This window comes from Trichechus manatus, unplaced genomic scaffold, assembly GCF_000243295.1.
Source record: "Trichechus manatus latirostris isolate Lorelei unplaced genomic scaffold, TriManLat1.0 scaffold00101, whole genome shotgun sequence".
Classification (NCBI taxonomy): domain Eukaryota; kingdom Metazoa; phylum Chordata; class Mammalia; order Sirenia; family Trichechidae; genus Trichechus; species Trichechus manatus.
In genome coordinates this window covers 10,465,528-10,492,213 of record NW_004444037.1, presented here as the reverse complement: position 1 = coordinate 10,492,213, position 26,686 = coordinate 10,465,528, and the positions used below count along the sequence as shown (strand labels likewise).

General features: G+C 37.2%; 1 protein-coding gene across 1 annotated transcript in view; it reads right to left on the bottom strand.

Moving 5' to 3' along the window:
* Window positions 1-26,686, bottom strand: part of CORIN (corin, serine peptidase) — a 190,079-nt gene that overhangs the window by 142,228 nt on the left and 21,165 nt on the right. The window contains 1 exon segment of the mRNA XM_012557423.2: window positions 20,211-20,411. Within this exon segment, the coding sequence (XP_012412877.2) occupies window positions 20,211-20,411 (201 nt within the window).

Here is a 26,686-nt window from a genome sequence, read left to right as displayed (position 1 = left end):
TATATATATATATATATATGTATAGATACACTTCACTGGTTTTGCTCCTCTAGAGAACTCAGCCTAAAACACTTATAGAGCAAGGTTGGCTTTCCCATATTCTATAGATAAAATCGAAAACTAAAGACACTATTCAACTGATCTAAGACAATTATAAACAAGTGTTTTTTTTTAAGTATAAGAAGAAAACAGTTTAATCTGGTTAAAAATGTTACGCTCCAGGACAGACTTTTAAATGAAAATTTAGTTTTAGAATTTTAAATAAAATTTTTTGATTTTTAGAAAAATTATGTATTTATTATAGCAGAAAAATGGTATGAATTAGCCATCTTGTCTTTTGAAAAGATTCAAAGAATTTAAATGGATTGTGTTTTCTTTCTCCTCTGAACCTCTCACAGAATTTCTCAAGTTACAAATAGTATGTTCACTTCATAAGGCTATTACTAGACAATTGGCTACTTGGGGACAGGATTTCTACCTGACCCACCTTTAGATCCCACATAGCCAAGTCCCAAGATTTGGCACCCCAAAAATAGCTGCTGATGAATGAATGGTGTTTCACAGAATATTAACCTATACTCTCAGCAACTGAGATGTCTGGTAAAACTTGGACAAGTACATAGGCAGCAGAATCAGTTTACACAGCTTAAGATAATTATAAACAAGTACTGTAAGTCCTGTCGATCCAAACACCACATGTGAATATTAGGTTAATGATGCAGAGCAGCAAAATAGAAGAATAAAATATGTTAACACTAAAACACAAAGAGTAGTTTGCATCGAATATGAACTGATGCACAGTTTTTGGTTTGGAAAACTCATTACCATACTCATTTCAGTGACAAGTAAGTGAAAAGGCATATTCTCCAAAGGCAAAAGTAACAGCAAACAGATTCCCACCGATGGGTTTTTTTGCTCTCAACACAAAATTATACAAAGACCAAAAACCTGAGACAGCCACAAAATTGAATGATTCAGGCAAAAGAGTACATACTGTGCCAATTTCCTTTCAGAACCAGAGAGTAAAGTAAATTACACAGTCCTTTGACTTTTATCTGAGTCTTTGGCTTCTAAAAGATCATGTTTGTCTTTGAGTTTGACCAGGATTGTTTTTGCAATGCTGTTATCGGTGTGCTACTGCTTTTCCTCTATGTGGATCAAGGGGTTGTTGTACTGGGTTGTTCTTTCTGAAGAGGAAGCTGTGATGACTCTGGAGTGGAAAATTTTGAGCCACAAGCCTTTTTGACATGACTGTTTAACTCTGACTCTCATTTGTTGTATTAAGGTGTTATAGGCATACTACCTTTGAAGGAACAAGTCACCTAGTGGATACTGCAGGATTCATTTAGGAAATAGGGTCAGGAAGTCATGTTCAGAAATTTCTGAGAAGGGAAGAATAGGATTGCAGCCAAGAAAGAGTGCGACAGGCACTGTTCCATTATCCCTTTCAATAAGCCTAGCTCTGCAACTGATTTGAGTTTGCTCTCTCTGGGAGGAACACAATACATCCCAGGGACAGAATCATCTAAAAACGGGATAAGAAGGAAAGAAAGGAGAGCAAGGAAAAAGAGAAAGCCCATTTCTGCTTTCCAGTTGTCTTTTTCTCTTCCCCAAGAACTGCACAGGTCTTCACTACAAAGCTAACAATCAGGCAAGCATGCAACAATTATTTAAATGTTTCACTTCATTTTGCTTAGATATTAATATTGGCCCAAAGCCCATGTCTGAATCTCATAGTTGTTCTTTAAGCCTGAAAAATGTGATTAAATACGTAGGAAAAGGCAACTAATTGAACACTGTTTAGGGTCTAACACTGGTGTCCAGCAGAGCACATAAGGGATGGTATCCAGGGGTCATGACTACAGCAACTTTTGCAGAAGAACTAAGACCTAATGAGATAGCTTGGACAGACCTCAGACTCCCAGGTACCAACAAAAGGTTCTTCTGTCTCTACAGTAGATGTCCTTAACCAGAGTCCAAAGACTTCAAAGGGCTCATACATTTAGGGTATCTGTGAACTCAGATGGGAAAAAAATCGCAACTTTATTTCCATTAACCTCCAACTGACATTTTAGCATGATTCAATTATCAACATAGGCAACAAACCTATGAAAACAAAAAAGAAACCATGGATATTTTCATATCAACTTAGAGTTATTACAGATATTTCCAAATATCTTTTATGCTCATCCCCATTATAAAATTACAGTTGTTAGATTCATTGCTAGATTGCTATTTAACATGTTAATGAATAAGCATATATAGATAACTCATGAATTTATATTTCTAATATTTTGATAACTGCATTTCAATATAATTGATTTCCTCTGTAATTCTATGTAATTTATTTTAATCAACTAAAACATTATTCTGAGAAGGCGTCCACAGGCTTCACCAGATTGCCCAAGGAGTCTTTGACACACACAACAAAAAAGTGAAGAAGCTCTTCTATAAAGCATCACTGCTTTTTCCTAGACAGCTAGAGCTCAGGTACCCTACCGCAGTATTTTTCAAACTGAAGAATTGTGCAGGCTTCTTTGAAGAAAGAAAGTTTTTAGAGACATACATAAAATTAAATATAAACTCCTTGATGCCTATAGGTCTAACATATCTATAAAACTAAACTTAAATTGTATGAATTAAATAGAAACAAAATTACAAAACTAATAAAAATGTAAAATAAGTATATTAATGAATTAATATTAACATCGTTCTGCTAAACATGAATGCAGTGCTGACTGCTGGAGAACAAGTTCTGTATTTGGGAAGCTTACACCATCATTATGTATCCCAGGTAAGTCTACCACCCCTTTTCTCTATCTGAACTACTCCAAGAGTGTCCTTTGTATAACATGCCAGAACACACTTTGTTCTCCAGTTGAGGAGACTGTCTATCAATCAGTCTCTGTTCTTTTCGTGATAGCCAGCAACTATCTAAGCAGTACAGCTTAAAAAAACATCCGTTGCCCTCGAGTTGTTTCTGACTCATATCGACCCTACAGGACAGCGTAGAACAGCCCCATAGGGTTTCCAAGGCTGTAAATCTTTACAGAAGCAGACTGCCACATCTTTCTTCCTAGGAGCAGCTGGTGGGTTCAAACTGCCCACCTTTTGGTTAGCAGCCAAGCGCTTAACCACTGTGCCACCAGGACTCCTCGAAGTACAGCTTGGTAGCAATATAATCCTAAATAGAAACTCAAATACAGGTTTCAAAAATTCCATATCAGTACTTGTTATAAGATGGTTATCCAGATGTCCAGACTAGGCTTACACTAATTATTTTTATTATCATTGAAATGAAAGCACACAATTAAAAAATTCTTAGAGAACTCTTGAATCCCTTCAAAAAACATCTGAGGTCACTCAGATTCCAAATGGAGAAATACTATCCAACAATATTGCAGAGAAATGATATGGATACAACTCTGGGGCACATCTAAGCCACTTACCAATCCACAGACACACACACACACAGACTCACACTCCAAACATCACAATAATCTACAATCAGTAATCTACACAGATTACATGGTTCTTAGTGCAGCAGAACTCACTTTTGGATAGTATAATGCAGACATTCAGGGTTCCATTCTTAGTAGGACTAGAAAATGTCAAGGTAAACAGAGAATAGACTTTACCTGATTTCAAGTGTCTAACTAGACACCTTCTCACAAATTCCCCCTTGGATATCTGCCTGATGAGTAATAATCCAGGTAAAATTTCAAGACCTGCTATAACCCTTATAGCTGCATATTCTTGCAGCACTCACTTTGAAGCTAATGGGAATACCACATGCTAAAGACACAACTGGGAAGAAAGAATAACCTTAGATTCTTGGTCTTGGTGCATAAACTTTCTATTCCCAGCAACCTTGGGAGGAGGGTGTTTAGGGCACTTCAGTACATCTCCAGTTAACAGTGTTAATAAACCAATGTTATTTAGACAGCATCACTGTCATCATCCCAGTCATTTTATTTTCATTTAAGAGACTCTGTGTAGTTTATCATGAAAAAAGGAATAAAAAAGCTACATATAAAGGGAATGTTAATCACTAGGGGAATGGCTGAAATAAATTATGGCATAATGACAACATGAAATACTATTCCACCATAAAAAACAATGAATTAATGCTAAACTGTTGCATTGGAGATATTTACATGAATACGCAGTGGTTCAGAGCTGGGCTGCTAACTAAAAGTCAGCTTTTCAAATCCACCAGCAGCTCCTTGCAAACCCTATGGGGCAGTTCTGCTCTGTCCTATAGGGTCACTATGAGTCGTAATTGACTCAACGACAATCAGTTTGGGTTTTTTGGGTTTTATTCTTAAATGAGAAAAAAAATTAGGTAGAAAATTATATGTAATAAGTGTGATCACAATTTTTGGAAAACAATGATAAATCATCTATATATATATATATGTATTCTGTATATACGTATATGGATATGTACATATGTTTATATATGATCATATAAGCATGGGAAATTGTTATTAGAAACAAAGAGCAACATTTTATAATGACAAAAGGGTCAATCCATTAGGAAGACATAGCAATTATAAACATACATGCTCATAACAACAGAACCCAGAAATACATGAAACAAAAAATGGCAGAATTGAAGGGAGAAATAGACAATTTAACAATAATACTTGTATACATCAAAATGCCTCACTTTCAATAATAGGTAGAGCAATTACACAGAAGACCAACCAGGAAAGAGAAGGCTTAAAAAATACTGTAAACCAGCTAGACCTAATGGACATCTGTAGGACATTCCATCTAACAAAAGAAGAATACTTATTTTTCTCAAGTGGATCCGAAACATCCTCCACATAGACCATAGTTAAATTATAAAACAAGTCTTCATAAATTTAAAAGGACTGAAATGATACAACGTATATTCTCTGACCACAATGAAATAAAATTAGAAATCAATAACAAGAAAATTTACATTATGTGTAAACACTAACAACATACTCCTAAACAAGTAATGGGTCAAAGAAGAAATTGTAAAAGAAATTAGAAAATACTTTGAGATAAGTTAAAACAAAAATACAACATATAAAAACTTACGAGATACAGCTAAAGCAGTGCTCAGAAGATGCATAGGTGTAAACGCCTATATTAAATAAGAAAGAAAAAATCTCAAATCAATAGCCTAACCTTCTGCATTAAGATACTAGAAAAGAAGAAGAAACCTACCATAAACAAGAAGATGGAAGAAAATAATAGATTAGAGTGAAAACAAATACAATAGAGATTAGAAAAACAATAGAGAAAATCAAATAGAGAGCCAGCAAAATCTGGTCCTTTGAAAAGACCAGCAAAATTGACAAACCTTTGGCTAGACTGATTAAGAAAAAAAGAGAAGACTCAAATTATATACCAGGGAAAAAGAGCAGCGGCATTACTACTGACCTTACAGAAATAAAAAGGATTATAAGAGAATACTATGAACAATTGTATGTCAATAAATTAGATGACCTAGAAGAAATGGAAAAATTACTAGACACACAAATTGATGAAACTGACTCAAGAAGAAAATCTGAATAGACTTATAATAAGTAAAAGATTAATTTATGAATCCAAAAACTTCCCATAAAGAAAATCCCAGAACGAGACGTTTTCACAGGTGAATTCTCCCAAATACTTAAAGAAGAATTAATATTAATCCTTCTCAAACTCCTCCAAAAATAGAAGCATGAGGAAAACTTTCCCAACTCATCTTATTAGGCCAGTATTACCCTGACACTAAGGCCAGAGAAACACATCACAAAAAAAGAAATACTAGACCAATATCCCTTATAAATGTTGATGCAAAAATCCTCAATAAAATACTGGCAGACTGAATCTAGCAACATATAAAAAGGATTACACACCAAAACCAAATGGGATTTATCCCAGGAATACAAGGTTGGTTCAAAACGTGAAAATCAATCAATGTAACACATCATATAAATAAACAACTAAAACCACATAATCATCTCAAATCCGATACTCTTTCATGCTAAAAAATATTCAACAAGCTAGGAATAAAAGAGAACTTCCTCAACCTCATAAAGAGCATCTCCAAAAAAATTCCATTGCTTTTTGTTGTCGTTTGGTACCATCAAGTCGGCTCTGATTCGTGGCGACTCCATGTTCAACAGAATGAAACACTGCCGAGTCCTGTGCCATCTTCACAATCTTTGTCATGCTTAAACCCATTGTTGCAGCCACTGTGTCAATCCATCTCATTGAGGGTCTTCCTCTTTTTCGCTGACCCTCCACTTTACCAAGCATGATGTCCTTCTCCAGGGAATGGTCCCTCCTGATAACAAAGTATGTGAGACCTAGTCTTGCCATCCTTGCTTCTAAGGAGCATTCTGGCTGTACTTCTTCTAAGTCAAGTTTGTTCTTTCTTCTGGCAGTCCACAGTATGTTCAATATTCTTCGCCAAAACCATAATTCGAAGGTGTCAATTCTTCTTCAATCTTCTTTATTCATTGTCCAGGTTTCCCATGCATATGAAGTGACTGAAAATACCATGGCTTGGGTCAAGTGCACCTTACTTCTGAAAGTGACACCCTTGCTTTTCAACACTTTAAAGAGGTCTTCTGCCGCAGATTTGCCCGAAGTAACACATCATCTGATTTCTTGACAGCTGCTTCCTTGGGATTTAAATGAAATCTTGTACAATTCAATCTTTTTCCCATGTATCATGATGTTGCTTATTGGTCCATTTGTGATGATTTTTGTTTTCTTTATGTTGAAGTGCAATCCATACTTAAGGCTGTAGTCTTTGATCTTCATCAGGAAGTGCTTCAAGTCCTCTTCACTTTCAGCAAGCAAGGTTGTGTCATCTGCATAATGCAGGTTGTTAATGAGTCTTCTTCCAATCCTGATGCCTCCTACTTCTTCAGATAGTCCAGCTTCTCATATTATTTGCTCAGCATACACACTGAATAAGTATGGTGAAAGGATGCAACCCTGACGCACATCTGCATATACCAGGTTGTCAATGAGTCTTCCTCCAGTCCTGATGCTCCCCTCTTCTTCATATAGTCCAGCTTCTCAGATTAACTGCTCAGCATACAGATTGAATAGATATGGTGAAATGATACAACCCTAACACACACCTTTCCTGACTTTAAACCACACAGTATCCACTTGTTCTGTTCCAACGACTGCCTCTTGGTCTATGTACAGGTTCCTCATGAGCACAATTAAGTCCTCTGGAATTCCCATTCTTCATAATGTTATCCATAATTTGTTATGATTCACACAGTCAAATGTCTTTGCATAGTCAATAAAATGCAGGTAAACATGTGTCTGGTATTCTCTGTTTTCAGTCAGAATCCATCTGACATCAGCAAGGATATCCCTGGTTCCATGTCCTCTTCTGAAATCTGGCTTGAACTTCTGGTAGCTCCCTGTCAATGTACCGCTGCAGCTGTTTTTGAATGATCTTCAGCAAAATTTTACTTGTGTGTGACGTTAATGATATTATTCAATAATTTCCTCATTGTGTTGGATCACTTTTCTTTGGAATGGGCACAAATATGGATCTTATCCAGTCAGCTGCTCAGGAGGCTGTCTTTCAAATTTCTTGACATAGACAAGTGATCACCTCCAGTGCTGCATCCATTTGTTGAAACATCTCAGTTGGTATCCCATCAATTCCTGGAGCCTTGTTTTTCTCCAATACCTTCAGTGCTGCTTGGACTTCTTCCTTCACTACCATCGGTTCTTGATCATATGTTACATCCTGAAATGGTTGAATGTCAAGTAATTCTTTTTGGTACAGTGACTCTGTGTATTTCTTCCATATTCTTTTGATGCATTGTGGGTTGTTCATTATTTTCCCTGTAGAATCTTTCAATATTGCAACTGGAGGCTCGAATTTTTTCTTCAGTTCTTTAAACTTTTTGTTTTATGACTCTAGTTCTCGCGGATTTCATTATAATACTTTACTTTGTCTTCCGGAGCTGCCCTTCAAAATCTTCTGTTCAGCTCTTTCACTTCATCATTTCTTCCTTTGGTTTAGCTACTCTGCATTCAATAGCAAGTGTCAGAGTCTCTTCTGATGTCCATTTTGGTCTTTCTTTTATTTCTTGTCTTTTTAATGACCACTTCTTCATATATGATATTCTTGATATCATTCCACAACTCATCTGGTCTTCGGTCATTAGTGTTCCACGGATCAAATGTATTCTTGAGATGGTCTCTAAATTCAGGTGGGATATACTCAAGGTTGTACTTTGGCTCTCATGGACCTGCTCTAATTTTCTTCAGCTTTAACTTGAACTTGCGTATGAGCAATTGATGCTCTGTCTGAGGTTGGCGCCTGGCCTTGTTCTGAGTGATGATATTGAGCTTCTCCATCATCTCTTTCCACAGATGTAGTCAATATAATTTCTGTGTATTCCATCCAGTGAGGTCCACATGTATAGTCACCATGTATGTTGTTGAAAAAAGTATTTCCAATGAAAACATCATTGGTCTTGCAAAATTCTATTATGCGATCTCCAGCGTTGTTTCTATCACCAAGACCATATTTTCCAACTACCGATCCTTCTTCTTTGTTTCCAGCTTTCACATTCCAATACCAGTAATTATCAATACACCCTGGTTGCATGTTCGGTCATTTTCAGACTGCAGAAGTTGGTAAAAATTTTCAATTTCCTCATCTTTGGCCTTAGTGGTTGGTGTGTAAATTTGAATATTAGTTGTATTAACTGATCTTCCTTGTAGGCATGTGGATATTACCCTATCACCGACAGCATTGTATTTCAGGATAGATCTTGAAATGCTCTTTTTGACGATGAATGTAATGCTATTCCTCTTCAATTTGTCCTTCCCGGCATAGTAGACCATATGATTGTCGGATTCAAAATGGCCAGTACCAGTCCATCTCAGCTTACTAATGCCTAGGATATCAGTCTTTATCAGTTTGTCGTACTGTGGGGGCTTACGTGTTGCTGTGATGCTGGAAGCTATGTCACCGGTATTCAAATACTAGCAGGGTCATCCATGGAAGATAGATTTCAGCTGGCTTCCAGACTAAGACAGACTAGGAAGAAGGATCCAGTGGTCTACTTCTAAAAAGAATTAGCCAGTGAAAACCTTATGAATAGCAGCAGAACATTGTCTGATATAATGTTGGAAGATGAACCCCTCAGTTTGGAAGGTGCTCAAAAGACAACTGGGGAAGAGGTGGATCCTCAAAGTAGAGTTGACTTTAATGACATGGATGGAGTCAAGCTTTCAGGACCTTTATTTGCTGATGTGGCATGACTCAAAATGAGAAGAAATAGCTGCAAACATCTATTAATAATCAGAACGTGGACTATTGGAAATATTAATCTAGAAAAATTGGATGTCATCAAAAATGAAATGGAACACATAAACATTGATATCCTAGGCATTAGTGAGCTGAAATGGACTGGTACTGGCCATTTTGAATCCGACAATCATATGGTCTACTATGCTGGGAACAACAACTTGAAGAGGAATGGCGTTGCATTCATTGTCAAAAAAGAACATTTCAACATCTACCCTGAAGTACAACACCGTCAGTGATAGGATAATATCCATACGCCTACAGGGAAGACCAGTAAATACAACTATTATTCAAATTTATGCACCAACCACTAAGGCTAAAGAGGAAGAAATTGAAGATTTTTACCAACTTCTGCAGTCTGAAAATGATTGAACATGCAACCAGGACATATTGATAATTACTGGTGATTGGAATGTGCAAGTTGGAAACAAAGAAGAAGGATCATTAGTTAGAAAATATGGCCTTGATGATAGAAATTATGCAGGAGTTCACATGATAGAATTTTGCAAGACCAATGACTTTTTCGTTGCAGATACTTTTTTTCACCAACATAAACAGTGACTATACATGTGGACCTCGACAGATGGAATACACAGGAATCAAATCAACTACATCTGTGGAAAGAGACAATGGAAAAGCTCAATATCATTAATCAGAACAAGAGCAGGGGCCGACTGTGGAACAGACCATCAATTGCTCACATGCAAGTTCAAACTGAAGCTGAAGAAAACTAGAACCAGTACACTAGAGCCAAAGTATGACCTTGAGTATAACCCACCAGAATTTAGAGACCATCTCAAAAATAGATTTGACAGGTTGAACACTAATGACTGAAGACCAGATGAGTCATGGAATGACATTAAGAAGATCATACATGAAGAAAGCAAGAGGTCATTAAAAAGATGGGAAAGAAAGAAAAGACCAAAATGTATGTCAGAAGAGACTCTGAAACTTGTTCTTAACTATATTATAATGACACGTGCAAAGACCTGGAGATGGAAAATCAAAAGGGAAGAACACACTCGGCATTTCTCAAGCTGAAAGAACTGAAGAAAATATTCAAGCCTTGAGTTGCAATATTGAAGGATGCTATGGGGAAAATATTAAATGACACAGGAAGCATCAAAAGAAGATGGAAGGAATAAGCAGAGTCATTATACCAAAAAGAATTGGTCAACGTTCAACCATTTCAGGAGGTAGCATGTGAGCAGGAACCAATGGGACTGAAGGAAGAAGTTCAAGCTGCACTGAAGGCATTGGTGAAAAACACGGCTCTAGGAACAGACAGAATACCAACTGAGATGCTTCAACAAACAGATACCGTGCTGGAAGTGCTCACTCATCTATGCCAAGAAATTTGGAAGACAGGTACCTGACAAACCAACTGGAAGAGATCCGTATTTATGCTTATTTCCAAGAAAGGTAATCTCATCAAATGCAGAAATTATCAAACAATATCATTAATATCACAGGCAAGTAAAATTTTGCTGAAGATCATTCAAAAGCAGTTGCTGCAGTATATCGACAGGGAACTACCAGAAATTCAAGCCAGATTCAGAAGAGGATGTGGAACAAGCGATATCACTGCTGATGTCAAATGGATCCTGGCTGAAAGCAGAGAACACCAGAAAAATGTTTACCCGTGTTTTAGTGACTATGCAAAGGCATTTGACTGTGTGAATCATAACAAATTATGGATAACATTATGAAGAATGGGAATTCCAGAAGACTTAATTGTGCTCATGAGGAACCTGTACATAGACCAAGAGGCAGTCGTTGGAACAGAACAAGGAGATACTGTGTGGTTTAAAGTCAGGAAAGGTGTGCGTTAGGGTTGTATCATTTCACCATATCTATTCAATCTGTATGCTGAGCAGTTAATCTGAGAAGCTGGACTATATGAAGAAGAGGGGAGCATCAGGACTGGAGGAAGACTCATTGACAACCTGGTATATGCAGATGACACAACCTTGCTTGCTGAAAGTGAAGAGGACTTGAAGCACTTGCTGACGAAGATAAAAGACCAGAGCCTTAGTATGGATCACACCTCAACAGAAAGAAAACCAAAATCCTTACAACTGGACCAATAAGCAACATCATGATAAACGGAGAAAAGATTGAAGTTGTCAAGGATTTCATTTTACTTGGATCCACAATCAACATCCATGGAAGCGGCAGTCAAGAAATCAAATGATGCATTGCATTGAGCAAACCTGCTACAAAAGAACTCTTTAAAGTGTTGAAAAACAAAGATATCACCTTGAAGACTTAGGTGCACCTGACGCAAGCCATGGTGTTTTCAATAGCCTCATATGCATGTGAGAGCTGGACGATGAATAAGGAAGACCGAAGAAGAACTGATGCCCTTGAATTGTGGTATTGGAGAAGAATATTGGATATACCATGGACTGCCAAAAGAATGAACAAATCTGTCTTGGAAGAAGTATGACCAGAATGCTCCTTAGAAGCAAGAATGATGATACTATGTGTCACATTACTTTGGACATGTTGTCAGGAGGGACCAGTCCCTGGAGAAGGACATCATGCTTGGTAAAGTAGAGGGTCAGCGAAAAATAGGAAGACTCTTAATGAGATGGACTGACACAGTGGCTGCAACAATGGATTTAAGCATGACAGGTGAGGATGGTGCAAGACCTGGCAGTGTTAAGTTCTGTTGTACAAAGGGTCACTACGAGTTGGAACTGACTCAATAGCACCTAACAACAACAACAACAATGCCTAGGGTATCAATCTTTATGCATTCCATTTTATTTTTACAACTTCCAATTTTCCTAGATTCATATTTTGTACATTTCACGTTCTGATTAATTAATGCATGCAGCTGTTTCTTCCAACTTTGAGTCGTGCCACCTCAGTAAATGAAGGTGCCGAAAGCTTTACTCCATCCACGTCATTAAGGTCCACTCTACTTTGAGGAGGCAGCTCTTCCCCAATTATCTTGTGAGCGCCTTCCAACCTAAGGGGCTCGTTTTCCAGCACTATACCAGCCAACGTTCCACTGCTATTCATAGGGTTTTCACTGGCTAATTTTTTCAGAATCAGACTGCCAGATACTTCTTTCAAGTCTGTCTTAGTCTGGAAGCTCTGCTGAAACCTGGTGAAAATACTGAAATACCAGTGGCATAGCTTCCGGCATCACAGCAACACGCAAGCCACCACAGTATGACAAACTGACAGACACATGGGGTCCATCACTGTAATCACACTTAATTATGAAAGACTAAAACACTTCCACTTAAAATCATGAATAAGACAAAGATGTCTGCTCTTGATACTTACATTTTACACTGTACTGAAGGTTCTAGTAAGAGCAATTAGTCAAGAAAAGGGAAAAAAAGCATCCAGATTGGAATATAAGAAGTGAAATTATTTTTACTTACAGATGACATTATTTTGCATATAGAAAACCCTAAGAAATACATACACACACACACGCACAAACTATGGAACAAATAAACAAGTTTAATAGGTTGCAGAATATAAGATCAACATATAAAAATCAACTATATTTCTATACACTAGCAATGAACAATCAAAAAATTAAAGTAAGAAAACAATTCCAATTATAATATCATCAAAAAGAATAAAATATCTAGAATAAATTAAACAAAAAAAGCGCAGGACTTGCACAAAGAAAAACACAACACATTGTTGAAAGAAATTAAAGAAAACTTAAATAAACGAAAAGACAGCTAGGTTCCAGGATAGGAATACTTACTGTTGTTAAGAGAGCCAAACCCAAAAACCCACTATCATCAGGTCAGTTCTGACTCATAGCTACCCTATTGGACAGAGTAGAACTGCCCTATAGGATTTTCAAGGCTGTAAATCTTTACAGTAGCAAACTGCCACATCTTTCTCCTGTGGAGCAGCTGGTGGGTTCAAACCGCTGACATTTTGTTTAGCAGCTGAGCGCCTATCCACTGTGCCACCAGGGCTCTCTATTAAGAAAGCAGTACTCTCTAAATTGACTTACAGATTAAATGCAATACTTATCAAAATACCAGCTGGCATTTTCACAGAAATTGACAAGCTAGTCTTAAAATTAATTCAGAAATGAACTAACAAAAACATGTAATATATATGCCAAAAAATACAGTAGCCAAAATAATCTTGAAAAAATGAATAAAGTTGGAGGATTCACATTTCCTAATTTCCAAACTTACTAAAAAACTACAATAACCAAGACAATGTGGTATTTACATAAAGGTAGTGACACAGATCAATGGAATGAAATTGAGTTCAGAAGTAAACCCTTATGTTTATAGTTGACTGATTTCTAACAAGGGTGCCAAGACAAATTCATGGGGAAAGAATGGTCTTCTCAACAAACGTTACTGATACAATTGGATATGTACATGCAAAAAAATGAAGGTGGACCCCTTCCTCACACCACATACAAAAATTAATTCAAAATGAATTGAAAATCTAACTGTAAGATCTAAAACTATAAAACTCTTAGAAAACATGCATGTAAATTGCCGTGACCTTGGATTAGGCAATGGATTTTTAAATATGACACTTATAACCCAAATGACAAAAGAAAAAATAGATAAATTGGACTGCCTCAAAATTAAAAACTTCTGTCCTTCAAAGGACACTATCAAGAAGAAACTGAAAAGACAATGTACGGAATGCAAAAATACGTGTGTTTATAAATCATATATCTGATAAGGAACTTGTATCCAGAATATATAAAGAACTCATACAACTCAACAATAAAAGGGCAAATCACTCAATTATACAATGAGCAAAGGATTTAAGTACACATTTCTTCAAAGAAGATATACAAATGGCCAATGAGCATATGAAGAGATTCTCAACATCATTAGTCATTGTTGTTCTTCTGTTGTGTCGAGTCAATTCCAACGCACAGTAACTCTATATGACAAAGTAGAACTGTCCCATAGGGTTTCCTAGGCTGTAATCTTCGCGGGAGCAGGGGCACCAGGCGGGTTTGAACTGCAAACCTTTCGGTCAGCAGCTGAGTGCTTAACCATTGTGTCACCAGGGCTCCTTTATTAGTCATTACCAAAAAAAACCAAACCCATTGCCAGCGAGTAGATTCCTATTCATAGCGACCCTATAGGGCAGGGTAGAACTGCCCCATAGGGTTTCCAAGGAGCAGCTGGTGGATTTGAACTGCCAACCTTTTGGTTAACAGCTGAGCTCTTAACTACTGTGCCACCAGTGCTCCTCATTAGTTATTAAACCGAAAAACCAAACCCATTGCCGTCGATTCAATTTAGGGAAATACAAATCAGAATCACAATGAGATACCACTTGATACTCCCTAGGATGGCTAAAATAAAAAAGATAGACAATAGCAAGTGTTGGAGGATATGGAAAAATCAGAATCCTCATCAATTCTGGTGAGACTGTCAAATGGCACAGCTATTTTGAAAAATAGTTTAGCAGTTCCTTAAAATGTTAAACGTAGAGTTACTATATAACCTAGCAATTCTGCTCCTAGGTATATACCCAAGAGAATTAAAAACATATGTTCACACAAAAACTTGTACATAAAGGTTCATAGCAGCATTTTCATAATAGCAGAAATGTGAAAACCACCCAAATAACCATTAGTGGATGAATCAGTAAACAAAATATGGTGTATTCATATAATGGAATATTATTCAGCCATAAAAAGGAATGCAGTATTGATACATGCTACAACATGAATGCACCTTGAAAACATTATGCTAAGTGCAATAAGTCAGACACAAAAATACCCCCTTTTTTTTCTTCCTTTTTTTTTTTTAATTGTACTTTAGGTGAAGTTTTACAGAAGAAATAGTTTCTCATTTAAACAGTCAGTACACATATTGTTTTATGACATTGGTTAACAACCCCATGACATGTCAACGCTGTCCCTTCTCGACCTTTTTTTTTGGTGAAAATATACATAGCCAAAGATACACCATTTCAAAAATTTCTACATGCACAGTTCAGTGACATCGATTACTTTTTTCCGGTTGTGCTGATATTCTCACTTTAAATGAAGGTTTATGGAACAAAATAGTTTCTCATTAAACAGTTAGTACACATGTTGCCCTATGACCATGGTTAACAACCACACTACATGTCAACACTGTCCTTACTCAACCTTGGGTTCCCTATCACCAGCTTTCCTGTCCCCTTCTGCCTTCTAGTCCTTGACCCTGAACTGTTGTGCCTCTTTAGTCCCATTTTGTTTTATGGGGTTGTCCAATTCCCAGCTGAACAGTGAACCTTGGAAGTGACTTCACTACTGAGCTAAAAGGGTGTCTGGGGGCCATACTCTTGGGGTTTCTCCAGTCTCTTTCAGGCCAGTAAATCTGGTCTTTTTTGTGAGTGTTAGAATTTTGTTCTACATCCTTCTCCAGCTCTGTCCAGAACCCTCTATTGTGATCCCGGTCAGAGCAGTCAGTTGTGGTAGCCGGGTACCATCTAGCTGTATTTGACTCCAGTCTGGTGGAGGCCTTGGTAGCTGTGGTCCGTTAGTCCTTTGCACTAATCTTTTCCTTTTATCCTGTTCTCTTCATTCTCCCTTGCTCCCGAAGGGGTGAGACCAGTGGAGTATCTTAGATGGCTGCTCACAGGCTTTTAAGACCCCAGACGCTACTCACCAAGGTAGAATGTAGAACACTGTCTTTATAAACTGTGTTATGTCAATTGAGCTAGATGTTCCCTGAGACCATGGTCCCCACAGCCCTCCGCCCAGCAATTCAGTCCCTCAGGGAGTTTGGATGTGTCTATGGAGCTTCCATAACCTTTCCTTGTACAAGTTGTGCTGGCTTCCCCAGTAGTGTGTACTGTCTCACCCTTCACCAAAGATACCACTTATCTATTGCCTATTTAGAAAAGTACCCCATTTTTTTATTCCATTTATGTGAAATGTCCAGAATAAACAAATTCATAGAGACAGAAAGTATATTATTGCTCGATAGGGGTCAGGGGAGTTAGGAAGGAGGGAATAATAGTAGTGATGAAAATGCTCTAAAATTATATAGTGGTGATGTCTTCACAACTCTGTTACTCTACCAAAAATCACCAAATTTTGCACATTAAAAGGGTTAATTTTATGGTATGTGAGTTATATCTTAATAAAGCAGATATTTAAAAAGTGAGTGAAAGGGATAATGCATTTTGGTCTGATATAGAAGATTTAGGAGTTGATTATCAAACAGCATGATGAAAAAACAGGACACTTCAAGCTTTCAGCACATTAATCCAGCTCTCTCTGTCATTTTAATTCCTTGCCAGAGTTTCTAGGTATTTTATTGCATGCCATATTATCTTTAATCCCAAAAGCTCCTGGTTAGCCAAAGAGTTTTTCCCTTTCTTTAGTTCAAAATATGTTTAAATATTTATAAATGCTTTAAGGAGAAAAAAGTAAGAATAAAAATCTAGCTATAGAATGCAACCTAGAAAAATCTCTTGCTGAAACACAGCATAAAAGCTAACCATGGACCTTTTCCCCTTCCACATTACAACTGGTTCTCAAAACGCAACTGACAAAAACTTCAGAAGTAGTAGAGGCCGCATAAAGGCTATTTTATATTCACAAAACTCAGCTCTGCCCTTTACCCTTCAAACGTAAGTATATTACGTACACTGTGTAACCTGGGAGGTATTCCAGGCAAAACTTTACAAACTGCAGTATTCTATGCTTTGTTGTGATAATAAGGACCCCCTGGGGGAGACGTCTTAAGAAAAGACTATTTCCTAGCATCTTTGGCCAGGAGTTCTCCCCTTGGTTTCCTACCCAGGATGTCTGGGACGGACAGAATGTCTGGCCACTGTATTTTTGGATTGAAATGGACTGAAATAGCTTTTACATATGCCAGGAATTTAAGATAACATATTAAAGTGAGAATAATTATTTTAAAGCATAAAAACAAATTCTCTGCTAGGCTTTAGTTTAAAAAAAAAAAAAAGTTGCCATCAACTTGATTCAAAGTCATAGCAACCCCATGTGTGTCAAAGTAGAATTGTGCTCTGGAGGATTTTCAATGGCTGATTTTTCAGAAGTAGATTGCCAGGCCTTTCTTCTGAGGTACCAATGAGTGGACTCAAACTGCTAACTTTTCAGTTATCGGCCAAGTGCCTTAACTCTTTGCACCACTCAGGGACTAGTAGGTGTAAGTAAAAGGCATTAAACAAATATCAAGGAGCAGAAGTATGATCAGGCATCACTAACAAGAATAATAAATCAGATTAAAAATTCAAAATCACTATAATTCATTCGACAAACATTTTGTTGAGCGACTGCTATATAGCAGTAAACAGAGTTCCTACTCTCCTAGAGTTTAAAATGTGCTCAGTAGTGCTCCTGTTGCTGTAAAGAAAGCAATAAAATTAAATCAGGAAGAATGAAATAATTGAAAGAACCCTGTTCTAGGAGTTCCAAGATCTGAATCTCAATTCCAGGTCAATCAAACGCTAGGCAAGTGATACTGGATATGGCAACTTAATTTCTCTAAGCCTCAATTTCACACCTTGACAAATGGTGTGTAATATTATCTGTCCTGCATACCTCCTCAGATAATTATGAGAATCACAAAAAGAAAATATTCAAACATGCCTTGAAAAGTGTCAAAATCTCTGTGATTACAAGCTAGCACTATTACTGAAATATATAAAAAGCTATCAAGTCCCTTGCAATAAATAATTTTAACTGACATAGTCTACTGAAGGTCTATGTAGTTAGACAGTAAAACCCAATGCTAAGTGTCAAGTACACTAACAATGTAGAATAACATGTATTCAAAGGTTTCAGCCTTTCTCCACTTAACCATTCTAATTTCACCTGATTTCCTCAACATGTCAAATTATACTCATATTCTCAAGTAATGTTCCAGCCATAGAAAGAGAACACGAACCCAAATGGACGCCCATCAAATTTCCAAACAGAGCAAGAACGACCATGTGTTTGGTTACTCTTCAGTGTATGCATTTGTCACTTCTATTTGAATCTTCACAAATGACAGAACTTTCAAAAAAGAGACAAAACTGTTTGGGAAAACAAAATAACAATTGTTATAATGGCAACCACATTAACTGGACTGAGTTTTTATTTCAATTATTTTAGCACTTCTAATGGACAACATTGTCCTTTAGAATAATAAAATGCGTAAGACATGACCAAAATACAAAACCTCAAAATTCAACTCATGACGAAAGTAAATTTTAGTTGGCATAATTTTAGTTTGCAGATTTACTGTCAGTATGAGTCGGTATGTATCACTGCTGAACACTAAGCCTAAGCCTAAGAAATAGTTAATACCTATAGGTGCCCCATGAAACAATAAAATCCAAACAGCCTGTCCCTGTTGGGCTGGAGAACTAGAATAATCCTGCTTTTCTTCAAACACTGACAAACTTTTACTATGATAGCTGAAAGTCAACTTAATCCTTCCTTTCCTGGCTCATAATAAAAATAAATACTCTGTCCTGGAACTAAGATGTGATTTCCCATTGTGAGTTTTCATGAACAAAGAAGGAACAACCAAGAAAACGATCATGAATGGATGAGTTTTGTGTATTTTTTAACCACATAACCTTGTGTTAGAAAGTAGAACATAAGAATCAAGACAACTGCAGAGAAAGTTCTTACTGACTGCGCTCTGGTTCTTCTTTATCAGAACTGATTGGATCACAGCCAAAGTTCTTTGGTACTTTCCACACAAATCCACTCCCACCAAGCATTCTGGGAATTTAGTAACTTCATTAAAGATCGAAGGGCTAGTGAAGGATGGAGTCATATCCCTGGGCATGTAGTCTTTCCCCATCGCACTGGCCCCATCTGCACTCTTTCTATCTTCCGTCTCTCTCGCCTCTTTTTCTGGAATAACTGACAAGTCCCTCCACTCATCCTCATGCAGAAGAGTTTCTCACATACTAGTTACTTAAAGATATGATTGCTTGTCAGTCACTAGAAAGTACAGCGAAACCTGTGAGAACTGGAACTTGACTGGACTGCCTTGTTTTTCCAGGTCTCCCAAGTTTTCTGCCTTTGACAGGGTGTAGTCACCACTTTTGTATCACTCATTTTAGTGGAAAATATTTGAGTTTTCCTTCTCTGACAGGTTTCTGCTTTACACAGGTTCTGGCTTTTGCAGGTTTTACTGTAAAATAAACTGCTCAGGGAATAAAAGAAGAAGACGAAGGAGGTAAGGAAAAAACAAAACAACATATGAACACCCCAAAAGCAAATGGGAGGATAAAAAAAAAACCAAACCAGTTGCTGTTGAGTCAATTCCAATTCATGGTGACCCCATGTGTGTCAGAGTAGAACTGTGCTCCATGGGGTTTTCAATGACTGTGATCTTTCGGAAGTAGATTGCCAAGCCTTTCTTCCGAGGCACCTCTAGGTAGATTCAAACTGCCAACCTGTTGGTTAGTAGCTGAGTTCTTAACTGTTTGCACCACCTAGAAACTCCTAAATGGAAAGATAGCCCCATGAATTCACTTGGCATTATACTCTCAAATTAGGAGACCTCCTACAAGCTGACAAGCAACAAACTGCCATTTCAAAATAAGTAACTTAAAACTTCAAAACAGAAGCATAAACTTACACATGTAAACCACCACAAAATCAATACTATTATATTGGGACAAGCAGTTTAAATCTTTAGACCTCAGAAATGTGGAATGACATTGATACATTTTCATTTCTTTACTCATTGCCATTTCTGGACCACTGAAGGGTAGGCATTTTAAGAACAAGGCACTCGATTTTATTACAGGTTAAACTGAGTGGCGCTTTTGCCTGTACGACCAGTAAGTAATTGTGAGTTGAGAGCATTGGTTGCCATGCTTAAATATTTACCTGTAGGTTTCACAGACATTAAAGGGTACTTGTATTCAGCATCTTTAGACTTACTTGTATTTCTGTGACTTTGGTCCCCTGGGAGAGAAGCATTTGTGGTCCAGGCTGGAACATGCTGGTTGGGATGTACAGTAGACGGCATAGTGCTCTCATTATCAATAGTATTTGTAAGAATAACATCAGACACTTGGACTTTACCATCAGTGACCAAAGGTTCACTCCCATTTGATTTAAAATAGGGATTTTTTAATGCTCCTGAAAGACAAAAAAAGATGTTTTCAAACATAATTAAGAACAACAAAAGCTCGAGCAGCAAAAGATAAAATTGATAAAGGAGACCTCATAAAAGTTAAATACTTTTGTACATCAAAGGATTCATTTTTGTAAACTAAACAGATAAATACTTAAATAAATATGTATGAATAAAAAAACACAGCTAGGAGGAGTATTTATTTTAAAATATATATATTAAGAAAACTCTAGCGTTATTTTTCTGTGTGTTATTCTACCCAGGCAGACACAAAGAGAAAGACAATGGTGACCCCAAATACCCCAGCTTTTGGAAAAACAATAGAGTTGCTTTTCCACCACAAATCACACAAACCTGTGAGAAAACATGGCTTTCTCAAGACATAAGGCAGAGAACCTGAGTCTCCCATCTAAATTTTTTAGTGCCTAAAGAATTTAGGGCAAGTTCACCTTCAATTGTGGTGACTTTACCTGGGAACCACTACAACTAAATAAAATATGATGAATCTCATAGTATTTCTTACTGCTTCTATTCACCCATCATATTATATTACTTGGTACCCCCAACTTACACTCCACAGATCTTCGTATGTGGCATCAAAGGACACAATAGTCCTTGCTTAGATTCAGCCTTATATTTCCCCATGTCGTGCGCTGAATTTCGGTAAAGTGTATATAGCATATAAATATAAACAATAAACAAAAAAAATAACCCATTGCCTTCAAGTCAATTCCAACTCATAGCGACCCTATTGGACAGAGTAGAACTGAGCCACAGGGTTTCCAAGAAGCACCTGGTAGATTCGAACTGCCGACCTTTTCATTAGCAGCCGTAGATCTTAACCACTACACCACCAGGGTTTCCAAATATAAACAATAGGGCTCATATATTTACCAAGTCTTGAAGAAATCAAAAAAGTAAAACTCTAATTACAGCACAAACTAGAAGAAGAAACTAAATTATCTTCGTCTTTGACCATAAGCTATAAAACATAATTATAAGAAACAGCTGTTAAATTTAGACTACCAACTGGTCACTTTCTCAAGGTATTCATGCACTGAAAAAATGCAGAGCCACCTCTAAGATTATTGGGAATCACCTAGCTTTGTCTTTAGGCAGAAACTTTTGAAACTTTGAAAGAGCTAATATATTTTTAACTCAGTCAAAACAGACAGCAGACTGTGTTTCCAGAATATAGCACTGTAGTTGAGCATACCACGAAAATAAATGAATGTGATATTGATCCATCTATAAAAATACACAAGGGAGTTTTTTTTCTAAAAACATTTACAGTGAGTTCTCAAATTGGCTCTCAATTTTCTAAACAGTCCCATAGACCATTAAAAATAAAAGAAATATAAATAAAATGTTTAATATTGGTCTATGGAAAAAATTTCTCTACATATGTTTGACACTTGAAAATATTAACTACAAATCAAAATAGAAAAGCAGCTGTTTTCTAGCTAACTAAAGTCAACAGTTTCATCTGCCAAAGATTTCTAAATAAAACACTGAGGAGTAAAAGCTAAATCATTACCATGTGATACAGGTAACACACTCTCCAAACTCTGCGAGATTATGAGTAAACAGCAAACACAGGAAAGTGAAATAAAGATTTCATTTATTTGTTTTTGATTTTTACAGTGATTTAGAATTTATTTTGGATCAAAATAAATGTATGTGATAGGCTTAATTGCTTTATGTGAAATGTATTTGATTCATAGGGAAAAGTGTAGTAATCAGTTGGGTATAATTATACTTTTATCCACATTTTTTAGTGACTCTCTTCTTTGCTTATTTTGGTATAAAGAGATTTTTCACGTAACATGTTATTTCCACTAATGTGGTTATAAAGGATGAATAACGTCCATAAGGTTGATTTACTTACCATGCTAAACCTTATGAGTCAGCATTAATTCCATAAATGTACTTTTAGCAAATGCCAGTTCCTCATGGTTATGCCTGGGTAATTCACTTAAGAGGGGTCTCTTATACGAAATATCTTATATATAATATTTTTTATAATACCTCACGCACTTGTCAGTCTGTTGTACTGTTGGGACTTGTGTGTTGCTGTGATGCTGGAAACTATGCTACCTGTACTCAGATACCAGCAGGGTCACCCATGGAGGACAGGTTTCAGCTGACTTTCAGACTAAGACAGACTATGAAGAATTATCCAGCGGTCTACTTCTGGAAAGAATCAACCAGTGAAACCCTTATGAATAACACTGGAACATTGTCTGATATAGAGCCAGAAGATGAGCCCCGCAGGTTGGAAGGCACTCAAAAGATGACTGGGGAAGAGCTGCCTCCTCAAGGTAGAGACGACCTTAATGACATAGAAGCTTTCAGGACCTTCATTTGCTGATGTGGCATGACTCAAAATGAGAAGAAACAGCTGCAAACATCCATTAATAATTGGACCATGGAATGTACAAAGTATGAATATAGGAAAACTGGAAATCATCAAAAAATGAAATGGAATGCATAAACATTGATATCCTAGATATTAGTGAGCTGAAAAGGACTGGTATTGGCGATTTTGAATCAGGCAATCATATAGTATACTATGCCGGGAATGACAACTTGAACAAGAATAGCGTTGCATTCATCATCAAAAAGAACATCTCAACATCTATTCTGAAGTACAACACTATCAGTGATAGGATAATATCCATAAGCCTACGAAGAAGATCAGTTAATATGACAATTATTCAAATTTATGCACCAATCACTAAGGCCAAAGATGAAGAAATTGAAGATTTTTACCAAGTTCTGCAGTATGAAATTGATCGAACGTGCAGTCAGGATGTATTGATAATTACTGGTGATTGGAATGTGAAAGTTGGAAACAAAGAAGAAGGATCGGTATTTAGAAAATATGGCCTTGGTGATAGAAATGATGCTGGAGATCTCATGATAGAATTTTGCGAGACCAACAACTTCTTCATTGCAAATACCTTCTTTCACCAACATAAACAGTTACTATACATGTGGACCTTGACAGATGGAACACACAGGAATCAAATCAACTACATCTGTGGAAAGAGACAATGGAAAAACTCAGTATCATTAGTCAGAACAAGGTCAGGGGCTGACTGTGGAATAGACCATCAATTGCTCAAATGCAAGTTCAAGTTGAAAATGCAGAAAATTAGAATAAGTCCACAACAGCCAAAGTACGACCTTGAGTATATCCCACCTGAATTTTGAGACCATCTCAAGAGTAGATTTGACTCATTGAACACTAAGGGCCAAAAACCAAAGGAGTTGTGGAATGACATCAAGGACATCATACATAAAGAAAGCAAGAGGTTATTAAAAAGACAGGAAAGAAAGAAAAGACCAAAATGGGTGTCAGAAGACACCCTGAAACTTGCTCTTGAATGTCGAGTAGCTAAAGGGAAAGGAAGAAACGATGAAGTAAAAGAGCTGAACAGAAGATTTCAAAGGGCGGCTCAAGAAGACAAAGTAAAGTGTTATAATGACATGTGCAAAGACCTGGAGATAGAAAACCAAAAAGGAAGAACACGCTCAGCATTTCTCAGGCTGAAAGAACTGAAGAAAAAATTCAACCGTTGAGTTGCAATATTGAAGAATTCTACGGGGAAAATATTAAAGAATGAAGGAAGCATCAAAAGAAGATGGAAGGAATACACAGAATCATTATACCAAAAAGAATTGGTTGACATTCAACCATTTCAGGAGGTAGCATATGATCAGGAACCTATGGTACTGAAGGAAGAGGTCTAAGCTGCACTTAAAGCATTCGTGAAAAACAAGCCTCCAGGAATTGACAGAATACCAATTGAGATGTTTCAACAAACGGGTGCAGCGCTGGAAGTGCCCATTCATCTATGCCAAGAAATTTGGAAGACAGCTACCTGGCCAACCGACTGGAAGAGATCCATATTTATACCTATTCCCAAGAAAGAAGATCGAACCAATTGCAGAAATTATTGAACAGTATTATTAATATCACAGGCAAGTAAAATATTGCTGAAGATCATTCAAAAGCAGCTGCAGCAGTACATCAACAGGGAGCTGCCAGAAATTCAAGCTGGATTCAGAAGAGAATGTGGAATGAGGAATATCACTGCTGATGTCAGATGGATCCTGGATTAAAGCAGAGAATACCAGAAAGATGTTTACCTGTGTTTTATTGACTATGCAAAGGCATTTGATCGTGTGGATCATAACAAATTATGGATAATATTACAAAGAATGGGAATTCCAGAACACCTAATTGTGCTCGTGAGGAACCTGTACATATATCAAGAGGCTGTCGTTCAAATAGAACAAGGGGATACTGCATGGGTTAAAGTCAGGAAAGGTATGTGTCAGGGTTGTATCCTTTTACCATACTTATTCAATCTGTATGCTGAGCAAATAATCCAAGAACCTGGACTATATGAAGAAGAACATGGTATTAGCATTGGAAGAAGACTCATGAACAACCTGCGTTATGCAGATAACACAACCTTGCTTGCTGAAAGTGAAGAGGACTTGAAGCACTTACTGATGAATATCCAAGACCACAGCCTTCAATATGGATTAAACCTCAACATAAAGAAAACCAAAATCCTTACAACTGGACCAATAAGCAACACCATAATGAACAGAGAAAAGATTGAAGTTGTCAAGGATTTCATTTTACTTGGATCCACAATCAACACCCATGGAAGCAGCAGTCAAGAAATCAAACAACACATTACATTGGGCAAATCTGCTGCAAAAGACCCCTTTAAAGTGTTAAAAAGCAAAGATGCCACCTTGAAGAATAGGGTGCACTGACCCAAGCCATGGTGTTCTCATTGCCTCATATGCATGTGAAAGTTGGACAATGAATAAGGAAGGCTGAATGTCATGGATTGAATTATGTCCCCCCCAAAATGTGTGTATCATTTTGGCCGGGCCATGATTCCTGGTATTGTGTGGTTTTCCTATACGTTGTAAATCCTGCCTCTAGGATGTTAATGAGGGAGGATGGGCGGCAGCTGTGTTAGTAAGGCAGGACTCAGTCTACAAGATTGGATTGTATCCTGAAGTAATGTCTTGAGATATAAAAGACAGAAGTGAGCAGAGAGACAGGGGGACCTCATACCATCAAGAAAGCAGTTCCGGGAGCAGAGCGTGTCCTTTGGACCAGGATCACTGTGCAGAGAAGCTCCTAGTCCGTGGAAACACCGAAGAGAAGAAGGCCAACAGAGAGAAAAAGTCTTCCCCTGGAGCTGACTCCCTGAATTTGGACTTTTAGCCTACTTTAACCATGAGGAAATAAATTTCTCTTTGTTAAAGCCATCCATTTGTGGTATTTCTGTTGTAGCAGCACTAGATGACTAAGACACTCAATAAGAATTGATGCCCTTGAATTGTGGTGTTGGCAAAGAATATTGAATATGCCATGGACTGCCAAAAGAATGAACAAAAACCCATCTTGGAAGAAGTACAACCAGAATGCTCCTTAGAAGCAAGTATGGTGAGACTACATCTCACATACTTTAGACATGTTGTCAGGAATGATGCATAAGGCCCATGAGGTTGATTTACTTATCATGCTAAACTTTATGAGTTAGCAGTCACTCTGTCAACATACTTTTAGCAAATGCCAATTCCTCATGGTTAGGCCCAAGTAATTCACTTAAGAGGTGTCCCATATATGAAATATTTCACAACAGTTGTTCTTAATATTTTTATAATAATTAGCCTTATTAATAATCTTTACTTTTTTCACTTAATCACAGTGATGAAACTGTTGATAACATCTCTTTACACTAAGAATTCCTTTGAAACACTGACTTTCTCAGGTCTCATATGCTGACTTGGATAACAACTTTCTGAGGAAAAGACAGCTTCCTTGCTCTTACTCTATATAGCAAAGCAATTTGGAAGAATGGAGAAAAAGATAACATATGATAGTTGCTGCAGCTAATGATCCTAAAGTATACGTTAGAGAGGGAGACTGAGAGAGATGGAGAAAAGAAAGAGAGCGAGAGAACACAACCTAAAGGACCTGTCTGTAAAAGCCTGGACTCGCTGGGCAATTTATTTCCAAACATTTCTGGAAAATGACCAACTCACAGTTGGTCGTCTATTACATATTTTTTGGAAGCACAAAAATAAGAACTCAGTAAGACTAAACACTCTCAAGCTGCACCATGATGAGCTAAAAAAAGGCTGAGAGTCAGCATAACGCTGATACCAAAACCAGGCAAAGACGTCACAAAAAAAGAAAATTACAGACCAATATCTCTCATGAATATAGATGCAAAAATTC